This window comes from Orcinus orca, chromosome 11 (genome assembly GCF_937001465.1).
Source record: "Orcinus orca chromosome 11, mOrcOrc1.1, whole genome shotgun sequence".
Lineage (NCBI taxonomy): Eukaryota > Metazoa > Chordata > Mammalia > Artiodactyla > Delphinidae > Orcinus > Orcinus orca.
The window spans coordinates 35,490,351-35,516,204 of NC_064569.1; the positions used below are offsets into that span (position 1 = coordinate 35,490,351).

Below are 25,854 nucleotides of genomic sequence, written 5' to 3' on the forward strand. Positions count from 1 at the left end.
GGCAACCTTCCAGAAAAAGAATTCAGAATAATGACAGTGAAGATGATCCAGGACCTTGGAAAAAGAATGGAGGCAAACATCGAGAAAATGCAAGAAATGTTTAACAAAGACCTAGAAGAATTAAAGAACAAACAAACAGAGATGAACAATGCAATAACAGAAATGAAAACTACACCAGAAGGAATCAATAGCAGAATAACTGAGGCAGAAGAACAGATAAGTGACCTGGAAGACAGAATCGTGGAATTCACTGCTGTGGGACAGAATTTAAAAAAGAGAATGAAAAGAAACGAAGACAGACTAAGAGACCTCTGGGACAACATTAAACGTGACAACATTCACATTATAGGGGTCCCCGAAGGAGAAGAGAGAGAGGAAGGACCAGAGAAAATATTTGAAGAGATTATACTCAAAAACTTCCCTAACATGGGAAGGGAAATAGCCACCCAAGTCCAGGAAGCACAGAGAGTCCCATACAGGATAAATCCAAGGAGAAACACAATGAGACACAGAGTAATCAAACTGGCAAAAATAAAAGACAAAGAAAAATTATTGAAAGCAACAAGGGAAAAATGACAAATAACGTACAAGAGAACTCCCATAAGGTTAACAGCTGATTTCTCAGCAGAAACTCTACAAGCCAGAAGGGAGTGGTATGACATATTTAAAGTGATGAAAGGGAAGAACCTACAACCAACATTCCTCTACCTGGAAAGGATCTCATTCATATTTGATGGAGAAATCAAAAGCTTTACAGGCAAGCAAAAGCTAAGAGAATTCAGCACCACCAAACAGCTCTACAACAAAGGCTAAAGGAACTTCTCTAAGTGGGAAACACAAGAGAAGAAAAGGACTTACAAAAACAAACAAAAAACAATTAAGAAAATGGTAATAGGAACATACATATCGATAATTACCTTAAACATGAGTGGATTAAATGCTCTACCCAAAAGACACAGGCTCACTGATTGGATACAAAAATAAGACCCATACATATGCTGTCTACAAGAGACCTACTTCAGACCTAGGGACACATGCAGACTGAAAGTGAGGAGATGGAAAAAGATATTCCATGCAAATGGAAATCAAAAGAAAGCTGGTGTAGCAATACTCATATCAGATAAAATAGACTTTAAAATAAAGAATGTTACAAGAGACAAGGAAGGAGACTACATAACAATCAAGGGATCAATCCAGGAAGAAGACATAACAATTATAAATATATATGCACCCAACATGGGAGCACCTCAATACATAAAGCAACTGCTAACAGCTACAAAAAAGGAAATTGACAGTAACACAATAATAGTGGGGAACTTTAATACCTCACTTACACCAATGCACAGATCATCCAAACAGAAAATTAATAAGGAAACACAAGCTTTAAATAACATAATAGAAAAGATAGATTTAATTGATATTTATAGAACGTTCCATCCAAAAACAGCAGATTACACTTTCTTCTCAAGTGCTCACAGAACATTCTCCAGGATGGATCACATCTTGGGTCACAAATAAAGCCTCAGTAAATTTAAGAAAATTGAAATCATATCAAACATCTTTTCTGACCACAAGGCTAGGAGATTAGAAATCAATTACAGGGGAAAAAAACGTAAAAAACACAAAGACATGGAGACTAAACAATATGTTGCTAAATAACCAAGAGATCACTGAAGAAATCAAACAGAAATCAAAAAATACCTAGAGACAAATGACAATGAAAAACGACGATCCAAAACTTATGGGATGCAGCAGAAGCAGTTCTAAGAGGGAAGTTTATAGCAATACAAGCCTACCTCAAGAAACAACAAACATCTCAAATAAACAATCTAACCTTACACCTAAAGGAACTAGAGAAAGGAGAACAAACAAAACCCAAAGTTAGTAGAAAGAAAGAAATCACAAAGAACAGAGCAGAAATAAATGAAATAGAAACAAAGAAAAAAATAGCAGAGATCAATGAAACTAAAAGCTGGTTCTTTGAGAAGATAAACAAAATTGATAAACCATTAGCCATTCTCATCAAGAGAAAGAGGGAGAGGACTCAAATCAGTAAAATTAGAAACGAAAAAGGGGAGATTACAACCGCAGAAATACAAAGCACCCTAAGAGACTACTACAAGCAACTCTATGCCAATAAAATGGACAACCTGGAAGAAATGGACAAATTCTTAGAAAGGTATAACATTCCACGACCTAGCCAGGAAGAAATAGAAAACATGAACAGACCAATCACAAGTAATGAAGTTGAAACTGTGATTAAAAATCTTCCAACAAACAAAAGTCGAGGATCAGATGGCTTCAGAGGTGAATTGTATCAAACATTTAGAGAAGAACTAGCACCTATCCTTCTCAAACTCTTCCAAAAAATTGCAGAGGAAGGAAAACTCCCAAACTCATTCTATGAGGCCACCATCACCCTGATACCAACCCAGACATAGATACTACAAAAAAAGAAAATTATAGACCAATATCACTCATGAATATAGATGCAAAAAACCTCGACAAAATACTAGCAAACAGAATCCAAAAACACATTAAAAGGATCATACACCATGATCAAGTGGGATTTATCCAAGGGATGCAAGGATTCTTCAGTATATGCAAATCAATCAATCTGATACACCATATTAACAAATTGAAGAAGAAAAACCATATACTCATCTCAATACATGTAGAAAAAGCTTTTGACAAAATTCAGCACCCATTTATGATAAAAACTCTCCAGAAAGTGGACATAGAGGGAATCTTCCTCAACATACTAAAGGACATATATGACAAACCCACAGCAAACATCATTCTCAATGGTGAAAATCTGAAAGCATTTCCTCTAAGATCAGGAACAAGACAAGGATGTCCACTCTCAGCACTATTCAACATAGTTTTGGAAGTCCTAGCCACAGGAATCAGAGAAGAAGAAGAAATAAAAGGAATACAAATTGGAAAAGAAGAAGTAAAACTGTCACTGTTCGCAGATGACATGTTACTCTACATACAGAATCCTCAAGATGCCACCAGAAAACTACTAGAGCTAATCAATGAATTTGGTAAAGTTGCAGGATACAAAATTAAAGCACAGAAATCTCTTGCATTCCTATACACTAATGATGAAAAATCTGAAAGAGAGTTTACGGAAACACTCCCATTTTCCACTGCAACAAAAAGAATAAAATACCTAGGAATAAACCTACCTAGGGAGACAAAAGACTTGTATGCAGAAAACAGACACTGATGAAAGAAATTAAAGATGATACCAGCAGATGGAGAGATATACCATGTTCTTGGATTGGAAGAATCAATATTGTGAAAACGACTATATTACCCAAAGCAATCTACAGATTCAATGCAATCCCTATCAAACTACCAATGGCATTTTTCCAGAACTAGAACAAAAAATCTTAAAATTTGTATGGAAACACAATAGACCCTGAATAGCCAAAGCAGTCTTGAGGGAAAAAACAGAGCTGGAGGAATCAGACTCCCTGACTTCAGACCATACTACAAAACTACAGTAATCAAGACAATATGGTACTGCCACAAAAACAGAAATACAGATCAATGGAAGAGGATAGAAACTTCAGAGATAAATCCATGCACCTATGGTTAACTAATCTATGACAAAAGAGGCAAGGATATACAATGGAGAAAAGACAGTCTCTTCAATAAGTTGTACTGGGAAAACTGGACAGCTACATGTAAAGGAATGAAATTAGAACACTCTCTAACACCAAACACAAAAATAAACTCAAAATGGATTAGAGACCTAAATGTAAGACCAGACACTGTAAAACTCTTACAGGAAAACATAGGAAGAACACTCTTTGACATAAATCACAGCAAGATCTTTTTGATCCACCTCCTAGAGTAATGGAAATAAAAACAAAAATAAACAAATGGGACCTAATTAAACTTTAAAGCTTTTGCACAGCAAAGGAAACTACAAACAAGATGAAAAGACAACCCTCAGAAAGGGAGAACATATTTGCAAACGAAGCAATGGACAAAGGATTAATCTCCAAAATATATAAACAGCTCATGCAGCTCAATATTTAAAAAACAAAGAACCCAATCCAAAAATGGGCAGAAGACCTAAATAGACATTTCTCCAAAGAAGACATACAGATGGCCAAGAAGCACATGAAAAGCTGCTCAACATCTGTAACTATTAGAGAAATGCAAATCAAAACTACAATGAGATACCATCTCACACCAGTTAGAATGGGCATCATCAGAAAATCTACAAACAACAAAAGCTGGAGAGGGTGTGGAGGAAAGGGAACCCTCTTGCACTGTTGGTGGGAATGTAAGTTGATACAGCCACTATGGAGAGTAGCATGGAGGTTCCTTAAAAATCTAAAAATAGAATTACCATATGACCCAGCAATCCCACTACTGAGCATATACCCAGAGAAAACCATAATTCAAAAAAACACATGCACCCCAATATTCATTGCAGCACTATTTACAATAGCCAGGTCATGGACACAACCTAAATGCCCATTAACAGACAAATGGATAAAGAAGATGTAGTACATGTATACAATGGAATATTACTCAGCCAGAAAAAGGCATGAAATTGGGTTATTTGTAGAGACGTGGATGGATCTAGAGACTGTCATACAGAGTGAAGTAAGTCAGAAAGAGAGAAACAAATATTGTATATTAATGTATATATGTGGAACCTAGAAAAATGGTACAGATGAACCGGTTTGCAGGGCAGAAATTGAGACACAGATGTAGAGAACAAACGTATGGACACCAAGGGGGGAAAGTGGCAGGGGGTGGGGGTGTGATGAATTGGGAGATTGGGATTGACATGTATACACTGATGTGGAAAAAATTGATGACTAATATGAACATGCTGTATAAAAAAATAAATAAAATTCAAAAATTAAAAAAGAAAGGTAATGCTAATAAACCACTCTTAGCTGCCCCTATAACTAATGGTTTATGATGCCACTGTATTATCTGACATTCACCCAAAATCTCAGCACCCCACCATTGCTTGTCACCTATCTGTCCTCACTGTGAACTGACCCTTATTTTAAATTAACACTCTTGGATACTCAACCCCAGTCTGGGTCTTGTGCTTTTATTGTCTTTTCTTCCCTCAGACAGTGAAATGGCTTCTCACTCTAGCTGGCCTGATTTCCTCCAGCTTTGTGTTTCAGGACACAACTCTAGCGTATTAGCCAGCCCTGCCCTTAAGAGGGGTAGAGCAATTGAATTCATTTCACAACAGATAAACTGGCACTTTTCTCCTTGATCCCTATTTTCATTTTTAAAGATGTTTGTGTGCATGGGGTTGTGATTAATGAGAACAAAAATAGATAAGAGACTCGAGGTCATACATGTTTGGCTTACTACCATTTCGGCTGGACCAGAACTGTACTATAATTTGAACAATTAGAGAAGTTGAGATGTAGTATTTGTAGCTCACAAGTCACTCTTGTTGAAGATAATTGGAAAAAGCTGTGGATATTTATAATGGCAAGACAAGGTAAGGCAGATGGTGGAGAATGGATGGAAGCAGCAGCAAGGAAGACTTGGAAACGAAAAATGGCAGCTGTAGTGCAAATGAGCTTTAAAACTTCAGGGAGAGGAGGGAGACGCTGTCAAAGGAGCTTCAACGTAAAGTTGTCATGAGTGCAGTACTCCTACCTGTTAGGCAGGAGACTCAAAACATATGTTCAACACAACTGAGGGGGTTACACAAAAGGTTGGTTGGTTGGTTTCTTAAGCATCCTTGCTTGCACTCAAGTTATGCCACTTCTGCCCCAGGGAGTGTGGTGAGACCGGGGAGAGGAGGTGTGGGACCTGGGAGACAAACTACAGAAGTAGGTGTGGGGAGAGTGGGCGACACGAGAAGAGAAGGACAAAATCAACACAACATTTCAGAGAGACTGAAGCATCCTTAACGGGAGAACACACACGAGGGCAGAGTCTGTCTGTTAACATATTATCAGCAAATAAAAGCCGACATCTTGTAAATAAAAATATTTTGCAATAGACATTCTGAAAAATTTTAGTGAGAAACAAAATTAGATAGTATTATTACTAATTTAACACGTGTAAAATACCACCGATATTATTTTAATTGTGTGTGAAGTATCAGTTATTTTACTTCAGAGAATATAAAACACATACAATGTATTTCATAGGTTTATTCTAAAGCTCTGTCCTCTAACACAGTTTTTCATAAGGTCTTAAGTTTTTTAACACCAAATAATTGTGCTATTGGGCATTTTGAGGACTTAACCTGCATGATTGAGAAGGACCACTATAATTTATAACTGAGAACTACAGTAATAAAACAAATTTATAGATGTTCCTCATCTTAATAAATATCTTGCTCTATCTAGATCTTTATTCAACCCTCATTAATATTATACCGTTTTGAGTATTTTCTATGTGCAAACAAATTACCCCACTTAATCCTCACATTAACCATTAAAGGTAAGTATGCTTAATTTCACCTTATAGATGATGAAACTGAGATTCAAAGAGGTTTCTTAACTTGCTCAAGGTCACGAAGCTGGCAAATGCAGAGTTAGTGTTTGAACGCGTTTGTCTGACTCCAAAGCCCCATTATTTTCCATGACAATCCTTCTTAAAGATCCAGCCAAACTAGAGTGTCCGTTTCAAACAGGATCTTTGCTGAGAATAACCTGAGGAGCAGTTGTAAAATCATAAGATGCTTGATTTCTAGCCATTTTTATCTCTCAAGAATCTAAGTTAAATAATTTCTAACAGCTGTCTGGAAGCAATTTACAAGTTAAATCATATGATCGAAAAGATAAGTCTGAATTAAATGGCAGAAGCATTCCGTTCATTGCCAGGTGTTCTGATTTAAGCTACATTTATAAAACCACAGCACAGATTTGTCCTAATACAATTTCCAGCATTGGCATTGGTTTCTTTCATGGTTTCACTTTCCTGGGGGGAGGGGAAAGAATGGACCTCTGCACGTTTTGAATACATTCCCAGGCAGATGTCAGAAGAGTAATAGGTAGGTATGAATATTTAAATTAGGGAAAAATTGATTAGAGATTGGCCAGTTTTAGAAAGCATAATTTGAATATGGGCTCTGGAAACAACTATATTTTGAAGTAATCGTCCATAATTTATCTTTTAAAATCTTTACCAAGGTGAGCAAACTATACTGTGGTATAAACAAGCACTGATATTGAAAACATGTCCCTTGAACACTATGAACCTTAGTTTCTCATCCCCAAAATGTGAATAGCGCACAGAGTTTTTTAAGAGAATCAGCTTAGACTGTATGTGAACGCATTCTGTGAACTGCAGTGAGCCGTGCAGTTGGAAGGTAATATCACAGACGTGAGCTCCAGTTCCCTCCAGTGCCCCCCTTTCCAGGGAGCCCACTGGGCTTGCCTTCACCAACAGCTCCAGACACCCTTGAATATGGTTAGGCAGTTTGTTCCCAATTTTCTCTCTCTCTGTAGTTGTTTTGAAGTCTACAAACTGCAATGTAATCCCTTTTCACTTTTAACAGAAGTCCATGTTCCTTCGTTTAAAGCAAGTGACTAAATTGTTTGAAATCAATGGCCATATTCCCTTGGAGCTGCTGGGCCAAACTTATTCCTCAAGGTTTCCTCTGCTCTACAGTTCTTCAATTATTTCCTTCCTTTTATCATTGCTTTACCAGCTTCTCTTATAGGGACTTTCTCACCATGCCAGTAATCCACCACCTTTCATAAATCCTGACGTGAAAGTGCTTGTGTCTTCGCATTTAAATGAGAGCCAACACACACACCTGGGCCCCTGCCCTTCAGCATCTTCCGGCTGTATTTGGATGCAGTTGAGGTAGCCATTTCTGAATCAGGGTGTCACCCCAGCCTTGCCTTTTAGGAAGACCCCACCTCCATATCCCAGGGCATCGAGCTGACACCTTGGCCAAGCCATGGTGCTTTATAGAATGATATTTTCAAACAGGATGGTGGTTTTCCATTCAGTTTATAGGCTTATTTGCCTTGAATTCATTATTTTATCTGGATAGCCCTGTTGACTTCAATCTAACCAACACCAGAAAAGATCTGCAGTTTAAAATAGTCACTCTTGACTGAAACAAAATGTGTAAGATCGGAGAAAGAGCAATGGCCACATCAGGAACTCTAACACTTACTATTCAGATTTGATAACGATGAAATTACTATAAAATTATCCTTGAACGAATTATAATGTTTCTTAATTTTAAGAGCAGTATTTAGAGCTTGAAATATGCCAGAAAGCTGGGAGATCCTGCCGTTTACATATCCAAATGGCTTCCAGTGGGAATAGATTGTATTTACTTTGTGTCTCACAGGTCTTCTTTCCTACTGTCTGTCATTATCACTTAGTGCCATGCAGAGATCTCATCGTCTCTCTGCAGGATAGCTGCAGTGTTGTCTTAACTGGTCTTCCCAATGCTCCCCTTATCTAGTGTAATCCATTTTCCACACATTTACCAGAACAATCTTTCCAGAGTCTGATCATATTACTTTGCCTTTTCAGTTACCACTGATTGCTCAGTAGTGGTTTTTAATATTATTGTGCACAATTCCACATTCCCAATGCCTTCACGCAGTAAGATTTCATTTCTTATTCATGTTGCCATTGAACTGGGTGTCCACTGACTGGCCTTCCATTCAGCCATGTGGGGATCCAACCTATTCCAACAAGCAGTTCCTTGACTCTAAGTTTTCTGTGTATCTAGTTGGCTGGTGAGGAAAGAGAGAGGGTGAGGAAAATCTTACAGAAAGTTTTAGAAAGAGACCTGGAAGTGACATACATCACTTTCTGCATGCTGTTAGCCAGAACTCTTTTGCAGGGTCTGCCTAACTGCACGGGATGCTAGGAAACACCTTCAGCTCTCTGCCCACGAAGGACAGGGACAATTGGGGTAATTTCTAGTCAGAGCAGCATTTACAAAATATAAACTCAGCCAAGTCTCACGTCTGCAAGTTCATACTCAGTGGCTTTAGGATACAACAGCAGCTGAGCTGAGTTTTAAAAGTTCCATAGGTGACTGTCTCACAAACATCAATTTGGGGATCATTGATAAAATGCAGAATCCTCTCTGGCACTAAGGACCCTCTCTGACTCTTCCATGCCCAGAGGGTTCTGATCATCCATCCATGTTGAACTACTTACTACTTTCCTAATGAGCCACCGTACCACTCAACTCTGCTATTGTCACAGTGTCTCCTGTTTGGAATCCCCTTTTCCACCATGACCCCTAGGATTAACTCAACTATCATCTCTTTTAAGTCTTTCTTCCCCTTCCAAAGTGAAAATTACTGCCCGTCCATAGTATTCCTACATGACCTACCTTTTATCTATCAAAGCGTCTTTAACATTCTCTTCCTTTTTAGGTTTGCATGTCTGTACCTCCTGTTCAATTATAAACTCCTTGATCTTGCATATAATGATGACGTGAGGTAAAATTTGATTAAATAACTATGTAGTGAAGCAACGTACTTAGAACTGACTCATTTGTGTAGCATAATATTCTCAAATTCTCTGATCCCCTTGATGATAAATATTGTAGGGGTGTGAACTCTGCCAAACAAACCCTTTCAGTTAGGTAGGAGGCAGAGTCATTATTTACATTTGATCTGGGGAGTGAGGGTACTCTAGAGAAACAGAACCAATAGAATATAGAGATATAGATGTAAGCGCTACAGATATGTACATACAGATATGAAGATTTATCATGAGGAATTGGTTCAAAAGATAATAGAGGCAAAGAAGTCCCACAGCTGCTCTCTGCAAGCTGGAGACCCAGGAAAGTGGTGATGTAATTCAGTGTGAGTCTGAAGGCCTGAGAACCAATGGAGCTGATGCTACAAATCTCAGTCTGAGGACAGGAGAAGACGAAATGAGACATTCCAGCTCAATCAGTAAAGCAAGGAAGGAGGGACAGATTCCTCCTTCCTCTGCCCTTCCATTCTCTTCAGGCCGTCAGTGGATTGGATGATACCGAACCACGCTGGGGAAGGCAATCTACTGAGTCCACCAACTCAAGGGCTTATACCCTCTGGATACGCTCCTACAGACACACCCAGATACAATATTTAACCTGAGCATCCCAGGCCCCCTCAACTTGACACATAAAGTTAACCAAAATCTAATTGAAAGGGAGCGTCACAGTTGAGCCAAAAAATGTGTACAAACTCTTCCTCAAGTAAAGGAGGCTCAAGATAGGAGCTAAGAACCAAACCAGGACAAAGCATGAGCGAAGAGAAACAAATCAGAGCGGCAACTGGAAGTCTATGTTCTAATCCTGAGACAGAGGTTCTAGATCCTCACCTGACGGGTCAGCTGCTTCTACTACAGATTAGCATGGGTGAGGTTACTGTGATATTGGGTAGGCAGTGACATGATGACTGACTGTGTATCCTGAGACGCTGTCTCTTAGAAGAAAGGAAATACACTACTTCATTCTATGTAACTTTGTGAGCAGTTCATAGCTCTCTGCAGACCCAAAGCACTCAGGGAATCCAGGGGCAGGGCACCACAGAGTGAAGAGAGATGATGGAACAGTTTGCGGGATTTTACGTGTTGTTCTCTGGAAGCCAAAATTGGGAAATAAACACAAGTCAGGAGCTCTGAAACTCAGATGAACTGTGATTATAGCAGTACTCCTATAACTTGTATCTCAGAATTCCTTAGAAGCCATTTACATATTGAAAACATCAATTATTCCTCCCATTTGAAATACGTAGTCCTTGTAATCAACTGCTTTGAGTCAATGTTCAGAATTATTCATGAAAGAGTTATATTTTAATGGCCTTTGGTGAGAACCAGCAGCGGCATCCATTAATTTGATTAGTTTTGTATGGGCTGGAAGAGAAAACTGGCACACAGCGCTAACTGAATCAATAGGGTGGGGTCTAAGTGTGAGTATCCCAGCCAGCCTCACCAGCCTAAGATCCAGCAGAATGATGGCTGTGGTGGAGAGCAAAATGTCAGGGAGGAGATGCCTCATGTCCTCTTCTTCTGCCTCCTTGGCATTTTATCATCAGTCACCTCTTAATTCCAGGCAGTGGATGTACGCCGTATCCTACTCCACTCTACCACCAGCCTCACTCCTTGATGTCCTTTCTAAAGGACAGAGCAGAGAAGTGTTTTTCTAAAACCCAAGGGCTTACATATGTGTCACAGCCCAACCTGAAAAAACAGGGTAATGAGTCTGCGCGTTGAGGAAAACAAGAGTCAGGGCCAAGGGTTTCATTTCCCTGCATGGTTCATCCATTTGAAAAGGCCGAGGAGCAGCTGTCCAAAAAGGCAGAAAATGCTCTGTATCCAAGGGATCCAGTGAGGGGGAGGGGTGGCAGCAGACACTGCTGGATCTGTCACGGTGTGGTCATGGTTCCAGAGTAATCTGTCCAGCTTGATGCAAGAAGCATTCCTGGGAGAGGTCCAAGGAGGGGCACAGGGATGGCCCAGAGCTGGGAGATGGACCAGTTTGCAATTTCTGGGGCACTTGGCTTATATTTAAGTGGTGTGGGATTCAGGGAAGGATACCAGTAGAGCTGGAAGGCAGACAAGAGCCCAGGCTGGGTTTTAGCCCTGCCCACCAGACACACCAAGTAGGAGGGGGAAAAGAAATATCTTAACGCCCACCGCACTCCAAACAGGAGCTGGCTTATGAGAACAGACCTCACTGCTAAGGATGGCTCTTCCGGGACACTGAGAAATGTTGGTAGGAGTCACACAGTGACTGAACAAAGCTGAATCCACAGATATAAGGACGTTCTTGTGAAATCAAAAACAAAAGCCAGAGAATAATGCCAGGCTGAGGCAGAAAAGATTGCATTAGCTTTTACAACAGGCTACCTTCAAAAAAAACCCAGAAGTAATGGTAGTGCTTCTTGTTAAGCCCGATTAAGTTATTATTTGTGTAATCGTGTACTTACCGTATATTTCTCTCTCTCTCTCTCTAGTTGTTTTTAAGGCTCACTCCTGTATCTCTAGCTCCTCTCTCAGGTGGGAGAGGTGGGTGGTGCAGATCATGCTTAGGCCTTCTTGACCAAGTTGAGGACTTTGCATGTTTTTCTCAAGATAATGGGAAACCTCTAAAGAATTTTACGTAGGAAATAATATCATTAGATATAGCATATTTTAAAAGATCACTCTGACAAAGAATGGATGTCAAGACCCCATCAGTACAATAAGATAATTAAATCAACCTAGCTTTGACTTTGCTGTCTTTAGGTCCCTTCTCCACAATTGGACAAATTACTCATCTCCTGCTTGTGTGAGGATGACACACCAAACAGGCCTTGTTTTAACTAGGATTCTTAGTTTGTGAGTTCACTGTCTGCAACAGGGAAATGGTAACAAATGTGGGTTGGAGCATCCAGTTTAAAGACCCCAGAAGAGGCTCTTGTAACTTAGATCTTCATAAGGACTGAAAGATTTCAGCTCATACAATGAAGTGAAATATATACTGTTCTTCAGAAAGTTAACCTAAGCCTAGAGATAGGAAAATAAAGAGGTAGATGTGTCTGGGTTTACATACACAGATAACATGCAAGTAGAAATGTAATCATTGTATCTCAGTTCTAGCTCTGGTCCACTCCTTAAAAAAAAAGAAAAAAAGCAACAGCAGCAAAAACACCTCGGTTCTGCAAATAGTTGTCAAAAACACCAACAATGCCAATAAAAAGCCTCTTAATGACTTGTGATGAACATGGAGATGTGCTGCCCTACAAAGGACTTGCTGCCCAGCTGCAAGGGATGCTGTCAGCAGACACCTCTAACTGTCAGCTCCTCTGGTCAGCCTCAGCTGCAGAACCACCCTGCCCAGGGCCACACCCTTTCTACAGCAACATAAACACATTATTTTCTATCTCAGTCAGAAAGGAGTATCAGAAGCCATTTGCATTCACATGGATTAAACAAAATATTTACTTACAGTGCTACCCATGGAGAACTCACCTGCCCTTAATAAAAACATCATCCAAAGAAATCTGGATCATCTAGACATCCTACAGAACTTCACACTGACTAATTTTATCAATGATATTATATCTATAGGGCCAAATGAGCAAAAGATGGCTAGCATACAGAAGGTCTTGGTAAGAGATATGATGGGTCCTGAGAAAATTCAGGGGCCTGACACATTCATAAAATTTTCAGGGGTCCAGTCGTTGAGAACATACTGAGATATCCTCCTCAAAATTAGTGTATCTTGCATCTCCTACCACAAAAAAAGAAGGAAAAGAGAATTGAAGAAGAAGAAGAAGAAGAAGAGGAAGAAGGAGAAGAACACGGTGATGGAGGCGAAGGAAGAGAAGGAGAAGGAGAAGAAGAACACTGCCTAATGATGAGCTACATTTCACATATAGAAATATAGCCCCAGTTCACATACCAGGCAATGAGAAAGGCTTCTAGATTTAAGTGGATTTAAGCCTTGATCAGAAAAGGACTGAAGCAGGTTTAAGATGAGGGGCAAGCAACTCTGCCACCACTTGGACCATAAGATCTGCAGACCCTGCAGTGTTGGTGGCGTCAGTGATGAATAAAGAGGCTGAGTGGAGTTTGTGCCATGCCCCACTGAAAGAGTCACAACACGGACCCCCGGGTTTCTGGAGCAAGGCCATGCTATCTGCAGCAGAGAATTATATGTGTAAAACAACTCCTGACATGGTATTAGGCCGTGATAGAGATGGGACACCATCTGATCATACAGCTCCATTGCTTATGGTCCAGTGATAGGTTGGGTAGGCCCAGCAACAGTTCGTTGTAAGATGAAAGTGATACATCTGGTATCAAGCACAAGCAGGACGAGAGAGCACAAGTAAGGGGCGTAAGAAGGTAGGCCAGACCCCACCCCTCCCCACCATGGCATCTGCATATGAATTCCTCAAATTCATATACTGAAGCTTAATCCCCAATATGATGGCATTTGGAGGTGGGGACTCTGGGAGGCTATCAGATTTGGATGAGGTTTTGGGAGTAGAGACCCCATGGTGGGATATGTGCTTTTATAAGGAGATAAAGAACCCAGAGTGGAATCTCTCTGCCACGTGAGGATTTTACAAGAAGACAGCTGTCTATGAACCTGGAAGCCGGTCCTTACCAGACACCAAATCTGCTGGTACCTTGATCTCGGACTTCTCAGCCTCCAGAAATGTAAGAAATAAATGTCTGTTGTTTAAGCCATTCAGTCTATGATATTTTTGTTATAGCAGCCTGAACTGACTAAGACAGCATCCATATCTATCATAATAGCATACTTCTCTCATCTCTTGTATGGACATAGGACAGATCCCAAATGACCAACTAATAGGAAAAAACCCAAACTTGGTTTATGGATGGTTTGACTTGGTATATGAGAGTCAGCTAAATATGAACAGCAAATCTAATATGGCTCATTCAGGGGTGACCTTGAAAGACAAGGGAAAGAGAAATTCTTCCCAATGGGCAGTGCTGTGGTTGGTTTATCTGGTCACATACTTTGTGTGGAAGAAAAAAGTAACCCAAGGTTGGAATATATATGGACTTACAGGTTGTGGCATGAGGCCTGGCAGGCTAGTCAGGGGTTGTGGAGGCATATGAAAAGACATAAAGAGAGGGATCACAAAGTGTGAAGGTCTTTGTATCATATGTTAATGCTCACAAGAAAGCATTCACCATGAAAAAGGAATTAAACTACAAAATAGAAAAAATGACTCAACAGTTGATGTCAGCCTCTACCACGGGACACCCCAGGTGAAAAAAATATATATGAGGTATTCTGCCTTTGCTTTCTAATCTTGCATTTGTGCATTTTGGGGAATTGCTGGGGCTGAGTCGTCACGGCAAAAAAATTAACAAGGGATAAACTAGAACAGGCAAGCTGGATGGGCAGCCTCTACAGGAAGAAACCAGAGCTGCCCACTGAAAACCTATCATGTTGTGAGAGATGTTTTGTCTGTCATAATCCAGAGAGATTTTTCAGCAAAATCAGTTACTTTGTGCTCATTAAAACAGCAAAACAATATGTCAGCCTGACCCTCTCCACCATCTTTCTGTGAGCCTTGGGGCTGTCCAGAAGCGATGGGGAGACCTGCCTGTCCTGACAGCTGATTAGAATACTTCAGCGAGACGCTGCTATGAATAGGAATTCTTAAATAAGTGCAGTAAGCTCTTTCCTCATTCTGCCTGGGTACTCAAAGACTTTCTAAGGATATTGAAATGCTTTTTAAGAGAGTACGTTAATTAGGGAATATTGGATCAGATGTCTTCTTGCATCCAAAGAACATGTTTATTCCAGCATCTTGAGATCGAAAAGCAAAATATAGAAGACTGGCAAAGAAACAAAGACAGATACACAGATGCAGTCCTGTTTTTACTGCACTAAAATAATATCACCCTTATTGAGCAGATGCAGAAATATCCGATAATCCACAACAGGTGGGAATTCACTTATTCTAGAACCATAAAGGCTGATGTGGCAGGGGATGGATATTCATTACCAGGTGATTAGGCAAGCTGTCTCTGTAAGTACATCTTCCAGTGTGGGCATCAGAAGAAAAGACAAGCAGTGCTCCCATGGGAGCCAAATCTGATATTGAATTGTCTCCCTAGGTAGAGGAGGGAGACCCCACCATGGCATGCTTTCTGAGGTTTTCTTCTCCAAGTTGTGTGTTGTGGAGCTTTAATTTTGTTTTGCAAAACAAATTTCCACACCAAGATAGTGGTCACTACACTAAAACCAAGTAGATTAGCATAAGTATTTTGTACACCCCCAAAATCTCTAAACACAAAGCTTGTGTAAACATGCATGCATGTGCGTGCACACACACACACACACACACACACACACACATACACTCACAAAGTGAACCATTTCAGCACCTGTGATGAGATGATGATTTGGATTTTCTGAGTATGCAATGTTTCATTGGAAAGATAGTAACAAATTAAATGTAATGATATTCCTTCATGAGCTGCTCCATGAAACCTGTCTGGTTGATGGGATTATTGGCCCCTTCATAGCAAAAAGCATGTCTTATAAAGCTTTCTACCTTAAATAGCATCTTCAATAAATACATATTGAATGGATGAATAAATGAATGAATGAATGAATGAACAAATAAATGAATAGATGAATGTATGAATGGAAGGATGGATGAATACAATGTATGTGGTGTGAGAGCTTTACATAATATATGATTTTATCCCTTTCATTTTCATAACTAATCTCTTAAAATTTGTTTGCCCAAATTATCCAGAATCCAGTAACACCTCCCTGAAGTGTTCTCACTTCAACTGTTAACCCCAGGTCACTCAGCCCATCTGCATTTGAGAGATATGCCAAGTCTGCTAGTCCATTATCATTACTGATCCTCATTGCCATATGTGGTTGCTGTTGGAAATTGGTCCCTTTTAGTCACAGGGGTTGATTCACACTGCTGAGATGACTCCCTTAAGAATTTATACCCTTTAAAAGGGATAAGATCAAGAGGAATCCCCCCCCGCACCCCCGCTTTAAGTTCCCAAAATGAAGCTCTTTAGTTTATTTATCCTCAGTGTAGGGCCATTTTTTTATACAGAGCACAATGCAATGGACAGGATGCTGGGTCCTGAGAGTCCTTTGGCTTCGGTATCATGATGCACTGAAAGCAGCCCTGCCCACAAAGCATTTTTAAACTTGGTGTTGAGCCTAGATCCTCCCTTCCTATATGGTGCACACTCCTTTGGGGCCCTTGATGTTCCTTCTTGCCAGATAACTAACTGAAAGCATGGGAATCCGTTATAGAGTTGCTGATAATATTAAACCTCAAGGAGGTGATGCAGGTCTCTCTTCCTCCCAGAAGACTTCTGGGCCCCATATTTACTCTCCTCTACATACCAAGAGGGAATCCCCTTGTCCATGACCAATGCCCTACTCCTTCTTCCTCAAGGGAAATCAGCCTTACCTTTACGTAACTAAGAACTACTCAACAGCCTATGACCTAAACACAGAAGAGCTGCCACAGGGTAAATTGTTGGGTCTACTCAACAAAGGAAAAAACAACAGGGCCATGGCAAAGGACCACAGCTGCTACAACAGTTTTGAGTTCAGTCTCACCCAACACTGCACTGCAGTGAAGACAGTAACATGTGTTGAATCCCTTACTGTGAGCCAGGCCTTTTGTTAAGCACTTCACACTCATTAGCTCACTTGATCCCCACATAATCTCTGTGATAGACACAATCATTATCTCCTTTTTTACAGATTAAGAAACTGAGGCTAAGAGAAGTTCAGAAACATGGATAAAGTTGCAGAACTAGTACAGCCAGATTCAAATTTATAGACATATAAGTAATCTATAGATATATAGTTATGGTAGGGGAGCAAAGCTTGCTACCCTAAATTATCTCTTTGGCTTGCAGAGTATTTTGAGATGAAAACACTAGGAAGGCCCAAAAGACTCAGGGAAGAAACTTTGGCCTAACCCTTAACTGCCTGAAAGAATAGAGGGCCTGTCCCAGAATAGAGCTATCACCAGAGATATCTGCAAAGAATATAGGCTAGTTTTGGTGGAGGAAACTCTAGGCAGGTCCTAGAGATCAGAGTCTACTCTGTGTCCCATTGTCTCTGCCTGGCCCAGCAAACGTTTGCTTTTCCATCTCCTTGTGAATTGCCTCCCTCCACTTTGAGGTCTCAAACCACTACCCCTAACAAACATCCTCTTTTGTCTTTAGCTGAAGGTGGTATTTAAGGTGAGGGCTTTGGCCATTTTGGTGAGTTACTCAATTTTCCTGGGTCTCTCCCATGTACATATGTTATTAAACTTTTGTTTGATTTTCTCCTGTTAACCTGTCTCATGTCAATTTCATTCTATGATCAGCAAGAACCTAGAAGGGTAGAGGAAAATTCCTTCCTCCCCAACAATATGTATAGCCCTGCTCTGTGCTTACACCCAGACTTCATACCAGTAGTATGATGGGAAGACAGCAGGAGGCATGGAGGGAGAGATCAAAGAGATTCTTCCAGTAGAGGTCAGCTCATTTTGTCTTTTTGCCTGTGCCGTTGTGGTCCCTTGCCACGGCCCTACAAACAGAATTTATTTTTCATGCCCTCCCTGTAACATCTTGTAGCATTAAGGTGGGGAAGTCTCAGTATCACTGAATCAAATTGGATTACAAACATATTGTATGCTTCATTTTCTGCAGCATTCTGTGAGAATTAACACACAAAATTCCTACATGTTGGAATGTGTCATTTCTTTGTCCAGTTTTTGCTATGATATGATCTTTCTTTTTTACTCCTTTGGAAAACCAGTTTTCTCAAATGCAGATCCCAAGGAAAAATGCTAGTGGAAAACTGCTTTTAGCTTTTGCTGTATACTTCTATTGACAGAGGATTTTACATGGTGCCAAAGAAAAGCAAAGAATAAGTAAATTTGAAAAGAGATTGTTTTTAATGATCAAACATCCACCTATTATGCACAGCTATATATTTTTTTAAATGTCAGGATTTACATAAGCAAATTATTTTTCCTTCCTTAAAATCATTCCTCTTCTTGTATTCCAGATCTTGCTGTTATAATATGTAAAATTTACTTCAAAGTTCTTCAACATAGGGTGATACAAATGTGTGCATGTTTGTGTAAACTATGTTCTAGGCAGTAAGTGGTCTTGAAGGAAATCTCATTTCTAGGGGGGTTAGTATGATGAATGCCAGAAATGAGCTCTCATTGGTGAAATTAATATTTAAGTGATGAGGCTATTTTAATGATACTTCTCATTTTTGGATGAACGCAGAATAAGAACCTGGCAAATCCGGCGAATTGTACTCTTAGTTCACTCAAGACTTAATCCCTAGAGGACCCGTGGGGGTCCAACCACTGGATCAGAAAATCCCTGTTTCCTGATAATTAATTAATAATAATTCTGCCTCTAAAGTATTGTTCAATCTGTCTCAGGTGAAACTTTCATGCAAGTTGCATTGTCACCTAAGAGCACAGAGAGATGGAATGTCAATAAGATTACAAGACAGTTTGTATGCACTGTTTCATGCCTATTTAGAAAATAATAAATGTCTAAGGGGGAGGCAGAATTTTGTCTAAGAACCTGCTTTCATTATGAAATGCTACCCTTAACGCATAATAGGTAATCTTCATCATCTCAGATTTTAGAGACTGTATTTATCTATGAAAGCATCTAAGAGGGGTGCATCACCCAATCAATTTAAGACTGTTTGCATTTGGTTATTGTTATCATTCATCTACTTATACAAGCCAGAAACCTCAGCATCAACTTTGATATTACTCAATTTTTAAAAAAATAAGTTGAAACTAGCAGCAAATCTAAACCTTTCCAATATACTTCAAATACTTTCTCTACCTCCACGGCTACCATGCAGACTACCTATTTATCATCTATCACATGAATTACTGCCACCTGTCTTTCTTCTTGATCTGCCCTTTCACATTTCTACCATAATATTTCAGTGTCACCCATTGTTCAGAAACCTTCAATAATTCCCCTCCCTCTTTTCCTTTTATAAGAATAAAACAGAATTTCTTACATTGGAATTTAAGGACTGTCACCAGTTTACTTTCTGGTTTCATCTCCTCCTCCCAATTCTCGCACAGTTGCCACACACCCGCTGGTCATTGCCAAGGTCCTTGCTATTGCTCCTGGGGTTCCCTCTGCCTAGAACACACACCTTTCCTTCTCTACCTTTCAAAGCTTAAATGTAAATTTCACCTCCTCCACTAATCTTTCCTGATCCCCTTACTCAGAAGTGATCTTTCCTGCTTCTAGTACTACATGTATGTAAGTTTGATAAGCATCATAATTAGTCATTTTATTCTGACCCCCTACTAAATCTGAGTGTTTTAAAGACATGGATCACACCTTCATGTTCTTTATAGCACAGTAATAGTATATACCCACTTGATACCTTTGAATTGCATGCAGTGCATTCAAACTCAGTTTAACTTAGTGGTTTCTTAAATGTTTAATCTAAGAGCAGTGGCATTCAAATTTAAGTGAATATAAAAACTATGGTTGTGATGGTGGAACAGGAGGACGAGGGAATTATATTTTCAGATTCTACAGCCCAAACCCCAAGATCCTGACTCAGGATCTAGAACACGCACTTTTAAACTCATAGCCCAAGTAATTCTGAAGCAGATGATTCCAGGATCACATCCTGATATATGAGTGGGTGGCAGGGAATGAACTAGGAAATACTAATGTGGGTCCAGGGAGAAGGACTCACTGGCACTGAGAAAGGAAACCTGGAGAGCTAGTTGGCAGAATGCCATTCTCTCTGGGTTCTCTGTCTCCATATTGCACCAATAAACCCAAATTGATGTTGTAGGATTTCACTGAAGAGTAAAGTGATCTGTGGCAACATTCTTTGTGTTGAATTACTCTTAAAGGCCACCTGCAGGCATACATCAGTGTTGACTATTTCCTTATTTTGAACAGAGCATACCGGAAGTTATTTAACAGACTTTGGTATTTAAGTCAGGAAGTGGCGCGGGGGCTGGGGGGTGGGGTTGGTAGAAGGAAAGTCTAATAGAATCCCATCATTGTAGGCTGAAACAATTTGTAACCAATCAGTAGTAGTTCTTCTGTAATCATTAATCCAAGTGCTTAAGCTCAATTGTATTATAATAAATAAATGAAAAAATTAGCAGTTGATCATTTAAAAGGATAAGTAAAACAGTTCTGGTCTCAGCTGCAACATGTAAAGAACTTGGAGGTTCCCATCTTTACACCATGAAAAAGTTGAACTAACTGAAAATCAATGTTTCTTAGACTCGTCAGAGAAATTGAGGTCACAGGGGTGAACTGCTACCCTGAAAGTTGGAAAGACAGGTGAACGCAGAGAATCACAGCCAAACAGAGCTGACATCAGCTTATCTGGATTAGAAGCTACTGGAGCCCAAAACTGATAAGAATACTTAAATGATAATTTTGATGAGTGGCTAGAGACTGAGTGCAGACTAGCTTGAGAGTAAGAACTGTTGGGGGCCCAGTCTTTGGGGGGCCCACACACTTCCTTGTAATCCCCAGGTTCTCATGCTGAACAGCCAAGAAAAAAATTCACCAATTTCTTGCAGGGAGAGGGCAAAATAAATCATTTTGAGAAATATCCATTCTTTATAACAAAAGCCCAATCTCTAAGAGAAACAATTTTGCCAGACCCTCATCCACCTGAGGGAAGAGCAATTATCCAACTCCAGTTCCTTCTAGCTCTCCCATCTCACCTATGGAGAGATAAAAGCAAGTTTAGAACCTCTGTAAAAGTCACAGCCCAGGGACACAGACCCACTAAAAGACTGAGATTCAATCATAAAATTGTAGAACGTTTCTCATCCCCGCCAAACCCTACCATCACATCAACAGGGCTTCAGTATAATAATAGTGGATAACAGCTGAAAGAGCTGCAAGATAGAAATTCTATTTAAGAAGCAGTTCTTTGGGAAACCCAAGATGAGAAGATATACAAACAAGGACATTAAAGGAAACTGAAGCCTCTGTCACCTACAACTACAATAAATATTAAACATGGCCCAAGTCCCAGTCAGATTAACATAAAACCTCACACTAGTTCCTATTATCCTATGCATATCCAGCTTGCAACAAAATATTACAAGGCATGTTATGAGGCAAGAATAAAACACAGTCTAAGGAGAAAAAGCAAGCATAATAACTAGATTCAGAGATGGCATAGATTTTAGAATTATCAGTTAGGGAATATACACACTATGATTAATATACCAAGGTCTCTAACGAAAAAGTAGACAACATAGAAGAACAGATATGTACTGTAAACAGAGAGATGAAAAATATAATAAAATAAACAGAAAATGCTAAAGATTAAAAACTGTAATTAAAATGAAGAATGCCTTGGTGGGCTTATCAATAGACTAAACACAGCCAAGGAAGTGGACTTGAAGATATGTCACTAGAAACTTTCTAACTGAAATGCAAAGAGAGAAAAAAAAAGAATAAAAATTCAAGAACTAGAACATCTAGAACTGTGGGATAATTTCAAAAGGTATAACATTTCTGTAATTGAAATACCAGAAGGAGAAGAAAGAGAAAACAACACAGAAGAAGTATTAATATTTATAATGTCTGAGAATTTTCCAAAATCAGTAACAGACACTAAACTACAGGTAAAGGAAGTTTAGAGAATACCAAGCATGATTAATACTAAATAATCAATACATAGGCATGTCACATTCAAACGGCCGAAAAAACCAAAGAAAAAGAGAAAACTGTAAAATGAAGGCAGAGAAAAAAATTATGTCTTACCCAAAAAGGAGTAAGGATAGAAGTTACATTGGACTTCTTGTCAGAAACCATGCAAGCAAGAAGCTAGTGAAATATTTAAGAGCTGAAAGAAAAAAATCAACTTAGAATTCTCTACTCAGTAAAATTATCATTCAAAAAAGGAAACATAAAGACTATTGTAAACAAAATAAATTAATTAACTTTAAAAAAAAGAAAAAAGCTTCATTAAGCTCTGAGACAGGCCTGGGCCTTCCGGGAACAGAGTATTTAAACAGCTTTTATTTAGAGAGAGTAACTTGATTTTCTGTTTTAGATATAAACAAATAAAAGAAAATCCCTACATTTCACTCACCTAGTAAAACCTCCTCCCTTGTCTCCGTTGCTAAAATGACATTAATTTTTATTTTAGTAACAAAGGGCACAGGCATCACATTGCTTTTTTTGTAGTGATGAGATGTTGGGCAAGTAAGTTAACTTATTTGTGGCTTGGTTCCCTCATCTACAATAGGTACAATGATAACACCTACCTTACAGGGACTTTTGAGGATTTATAAGTCAAAATAAGCAATGAGTGCAACCATTCTGATTATTATCCATGAGGAACGGAAATCAATCAATCTACCCAGGGTTTATTATGCAAATGAATTTTTAACTTATATGTATACTACTCAGACCAATTCATTTTGTCCCTCATTTTCCAGCAATTCTCTTTGTATTAGTGATGCCTAATTCTACATTTCTAAGATCTCGCTCCTTAACTTTAGATTTAAATGTGTAAATACCTGCCAAATGTATACACTTAGTCACCAAAGACATTGTACATTTACTGTATCTAAGACTTTCCCACAGGCCTTCCTATTATATTGATAATTTACTTAAAATTTTACTTCATAAACAGTGTGGAGTATTTTTAAGTTTTAAACAATTATACAAGTTAATTTCATGCTACACCCCCAGGGGGGTTTAGTTAGTATTACAAGTACCCCAACAGAAATCAAGCTCCGAGGGTTTTTAACTAAATATTTGAATTACCATTATCAAAATCTAAGACCCTCGAGTAAGTAATTAGCCTAAGTGCTATTAGAACCTTAAAAAAAAATTATTAAAGATATGAATGTGTTCAAGAAAAATGACTGGCTATGTTCTACAGTCTTCATTTGCACAAACATGGAGTAAGAACACGACAAGAGCCTGAGGCTAACATGCCAGTGGTGGGGCAACCCCCCACTCCACACAGAACTTTGTAACCCAACCAGGCCAGAAGCCTGGCTGCCCCTTTTCTCAGAAAGTTCTGGAATCACTTCTCCTAAGCCTTTTCCGCAAGGTGCTTAGTCAGGTGGTTTGTGCAGAGTGTGGCACTGTTTTTGTGACTTCTGGCTAAGCACGTTTGGGCTTTTAGTAGAACTTGGCCTAAGACTGGCTTTCACAGTGGCACACCATCTAGTAGCAAGGTTGTGGGGAAGAGAAAGCTTAGACCCCACCTACCTCTGCTCCACGAGAGGCTACCATATTTACCAAATAAGCTGATGTCTTCTGATCTGCCAAATTGGCTTTAGAACAGTTTGCATCTATTTTTTATTTGTTAACTGGCCCTACAGTTCACCCAGATGCTCAAGTCTTGAAGGTAGAAGTTATCCTAGATTATTTGCTTTCCCTAACTTCACCCATTCAATCAGTCCACATACCTAGTCTCTACATCCATACGTTTCTTCAACTACATCCTTGATAAATGTGCCGTAATTCAGACCCTCCCTCTTATTCCTGGAACTCTAGAAACATTTTTTAACTCTTCCTCCCTCTCATCTTGCCATACCTTCTAACACACGCCCCATTGCAGCCACTCCAACATACTCAAAGTCTAACCGTTTTCCTTATTCCACTGCCTTACATCAGCTTTCCTGGTTGGCCTCTATAATCACCTGAGCCAATCCGAGTAATAAACATGTATTGCAATATATTGCAACTACGTTGTTACATGGTCTTCTGTCCCCTAGACTGAGGGTTTTGTGGTTTGGGGGGTTTTTTTGAAGGTAGGGGCAGTGTCACCCTTGTAGCGTAAGCCCTGAACACAGTATCCACCGTACTCTAGTTGCTCTTCGAAGTCTCATTTTCATCTACCAACCCCTTCTACCTCCCCTCTAAATCACATCCCCTTTCCTTTTCAAAGAGCATTCAGAGAAAGAAAAAAAAAAAAAGGAAGATATTTATCAGCCTGAACATTTTCTGACATCAAACTGATACCGCTTTAACCAAAAATAACTAGACGTTTGTCACCTTTTCTAGTTGCCTTGATGATGCTGCGGTGAAAGAGGTACAGCTCCTCAGACCTGGCCCTGGACAGCTGGCAGGAGGAAATTGCTTACCAAGGCACAACAACTCATGCTTATGTTAAAATCTTCAGCTAATGTCGTTCAGGAAGAGAAGGTTTCTGATGAATTTCTGCTGCCCAATTCATGCACAGAGAAATAAAGAACAGCAGCCAGTGTAATTAGCAAGCAGATCTTCCAGCAACAGGATTTACACCTGGACATAAACATGTTCACTGAGGTTGGGATGAACATTTGCTAAGGTAAACGCTTTTTGAAAAATTGTAAAGCTAATGATCTTGCACTGACAGCATAACCTTGAGCTTATTGCCAAATAGAATGCCAAGTGTAAACACTTAATGAAAGAAAGCAAGGAATGATAATGGTCCTTCTTGTGACCCCCAGATAAGTGACACTTTGAGTGCTTTTGAGGTCAGTGGAAACACTTTCCTACTTGCTGGTAATTTTTTTTTGCAGTTTTATGTACTTTTTGATCTGACTTGATATGGCTGAGAAGCACTTCCTCAGTCAGTGCAAGATGCAATAATTGCTTTTCTTCCTCTGATATCTTATCCCCAGAAGTAGAAATAATCAGCCCTGAACTGCAGTAGAGGCCAGTTATTATTTTGAAATATTGGTGAAGGCCATAGGTAAGGCTATGGTTAAGGCTCATTCTGTGGATTAGGGACATTTCTGGATTTTATCATGTGTGAGGGTCAGGAACGGGAACCACGTGAAGGTAGTAGAACACACAATAAACTTCCTATCATTGGAGGTTCCAGTAACCAAACCTCTCTTAACCAGAAGAACAGCATAATGAAAGAAACACAGAGTATAGAATGAAAGGACTTGGGAATTAATTCTGTTGTCCAACCTCAAATAAGCTAGACAACTACTCTGAACTCCCAGTTGCCTTATCTCAAGAAAAGGTGGATAGTAATTTAGATATTATAAGATAGTTAGAGAATAAAATGAAATAATAATATATGTGAAGCTGACTTGTATGGTACCTGGAACAAAGAGGTCAATAAATATTACTGGGTAAGTGTGAAATAATAATAAGTATTCATCCGTTCTTTAAATTAAATGATATCCATATTATAATATTTTTCTTTCTTTCTTTTTGCCTCTCCAACATCCCATTTCTTCCCCACATTGGGAACTGCCCATCTGCATATATGTGATGAAGTGCCCACTTTGATTATTACAGAAGCTGAAATAGGAGATATGCCCTCTACTTACTTCCAGAAAACCAGTAACAGGCACATCATCCTACTATATATTTGTTTATTTATCATATTTATCATTA

The 25,854-nt window shown here is 39.4% G+C and overlaps 1 protein-coding gene across 2 annotated transcripts in view; it reads left to right on the forward strand.

Moving 5' to 3' along the window:
* Positions 1-25,585, forward strand: part of TMEM117 (transmembrane protein 117) — a 564,172-nt gene extending 538,587 nt beyond the window's left edge. For both annotated transcript variants that reach the window (XR_007470005.1, XM_033436516.2), the window contains exon 9: positions 24,523-25,585. Coding sequence is in view for 1 of the 2 variants with exons in the window: in XM_033436516.2 (XP_033292407.1) it covers positions 24,523-24,545 (23 nt within the window). In the remaining variant the exon portion in view is untranslated. The remainder of the gene's footprint in view (positions 1-24,522) is intronic.
* The last annotated feature ends 269 nt before the right edge of the window (positions 25,586-25,854 follow it).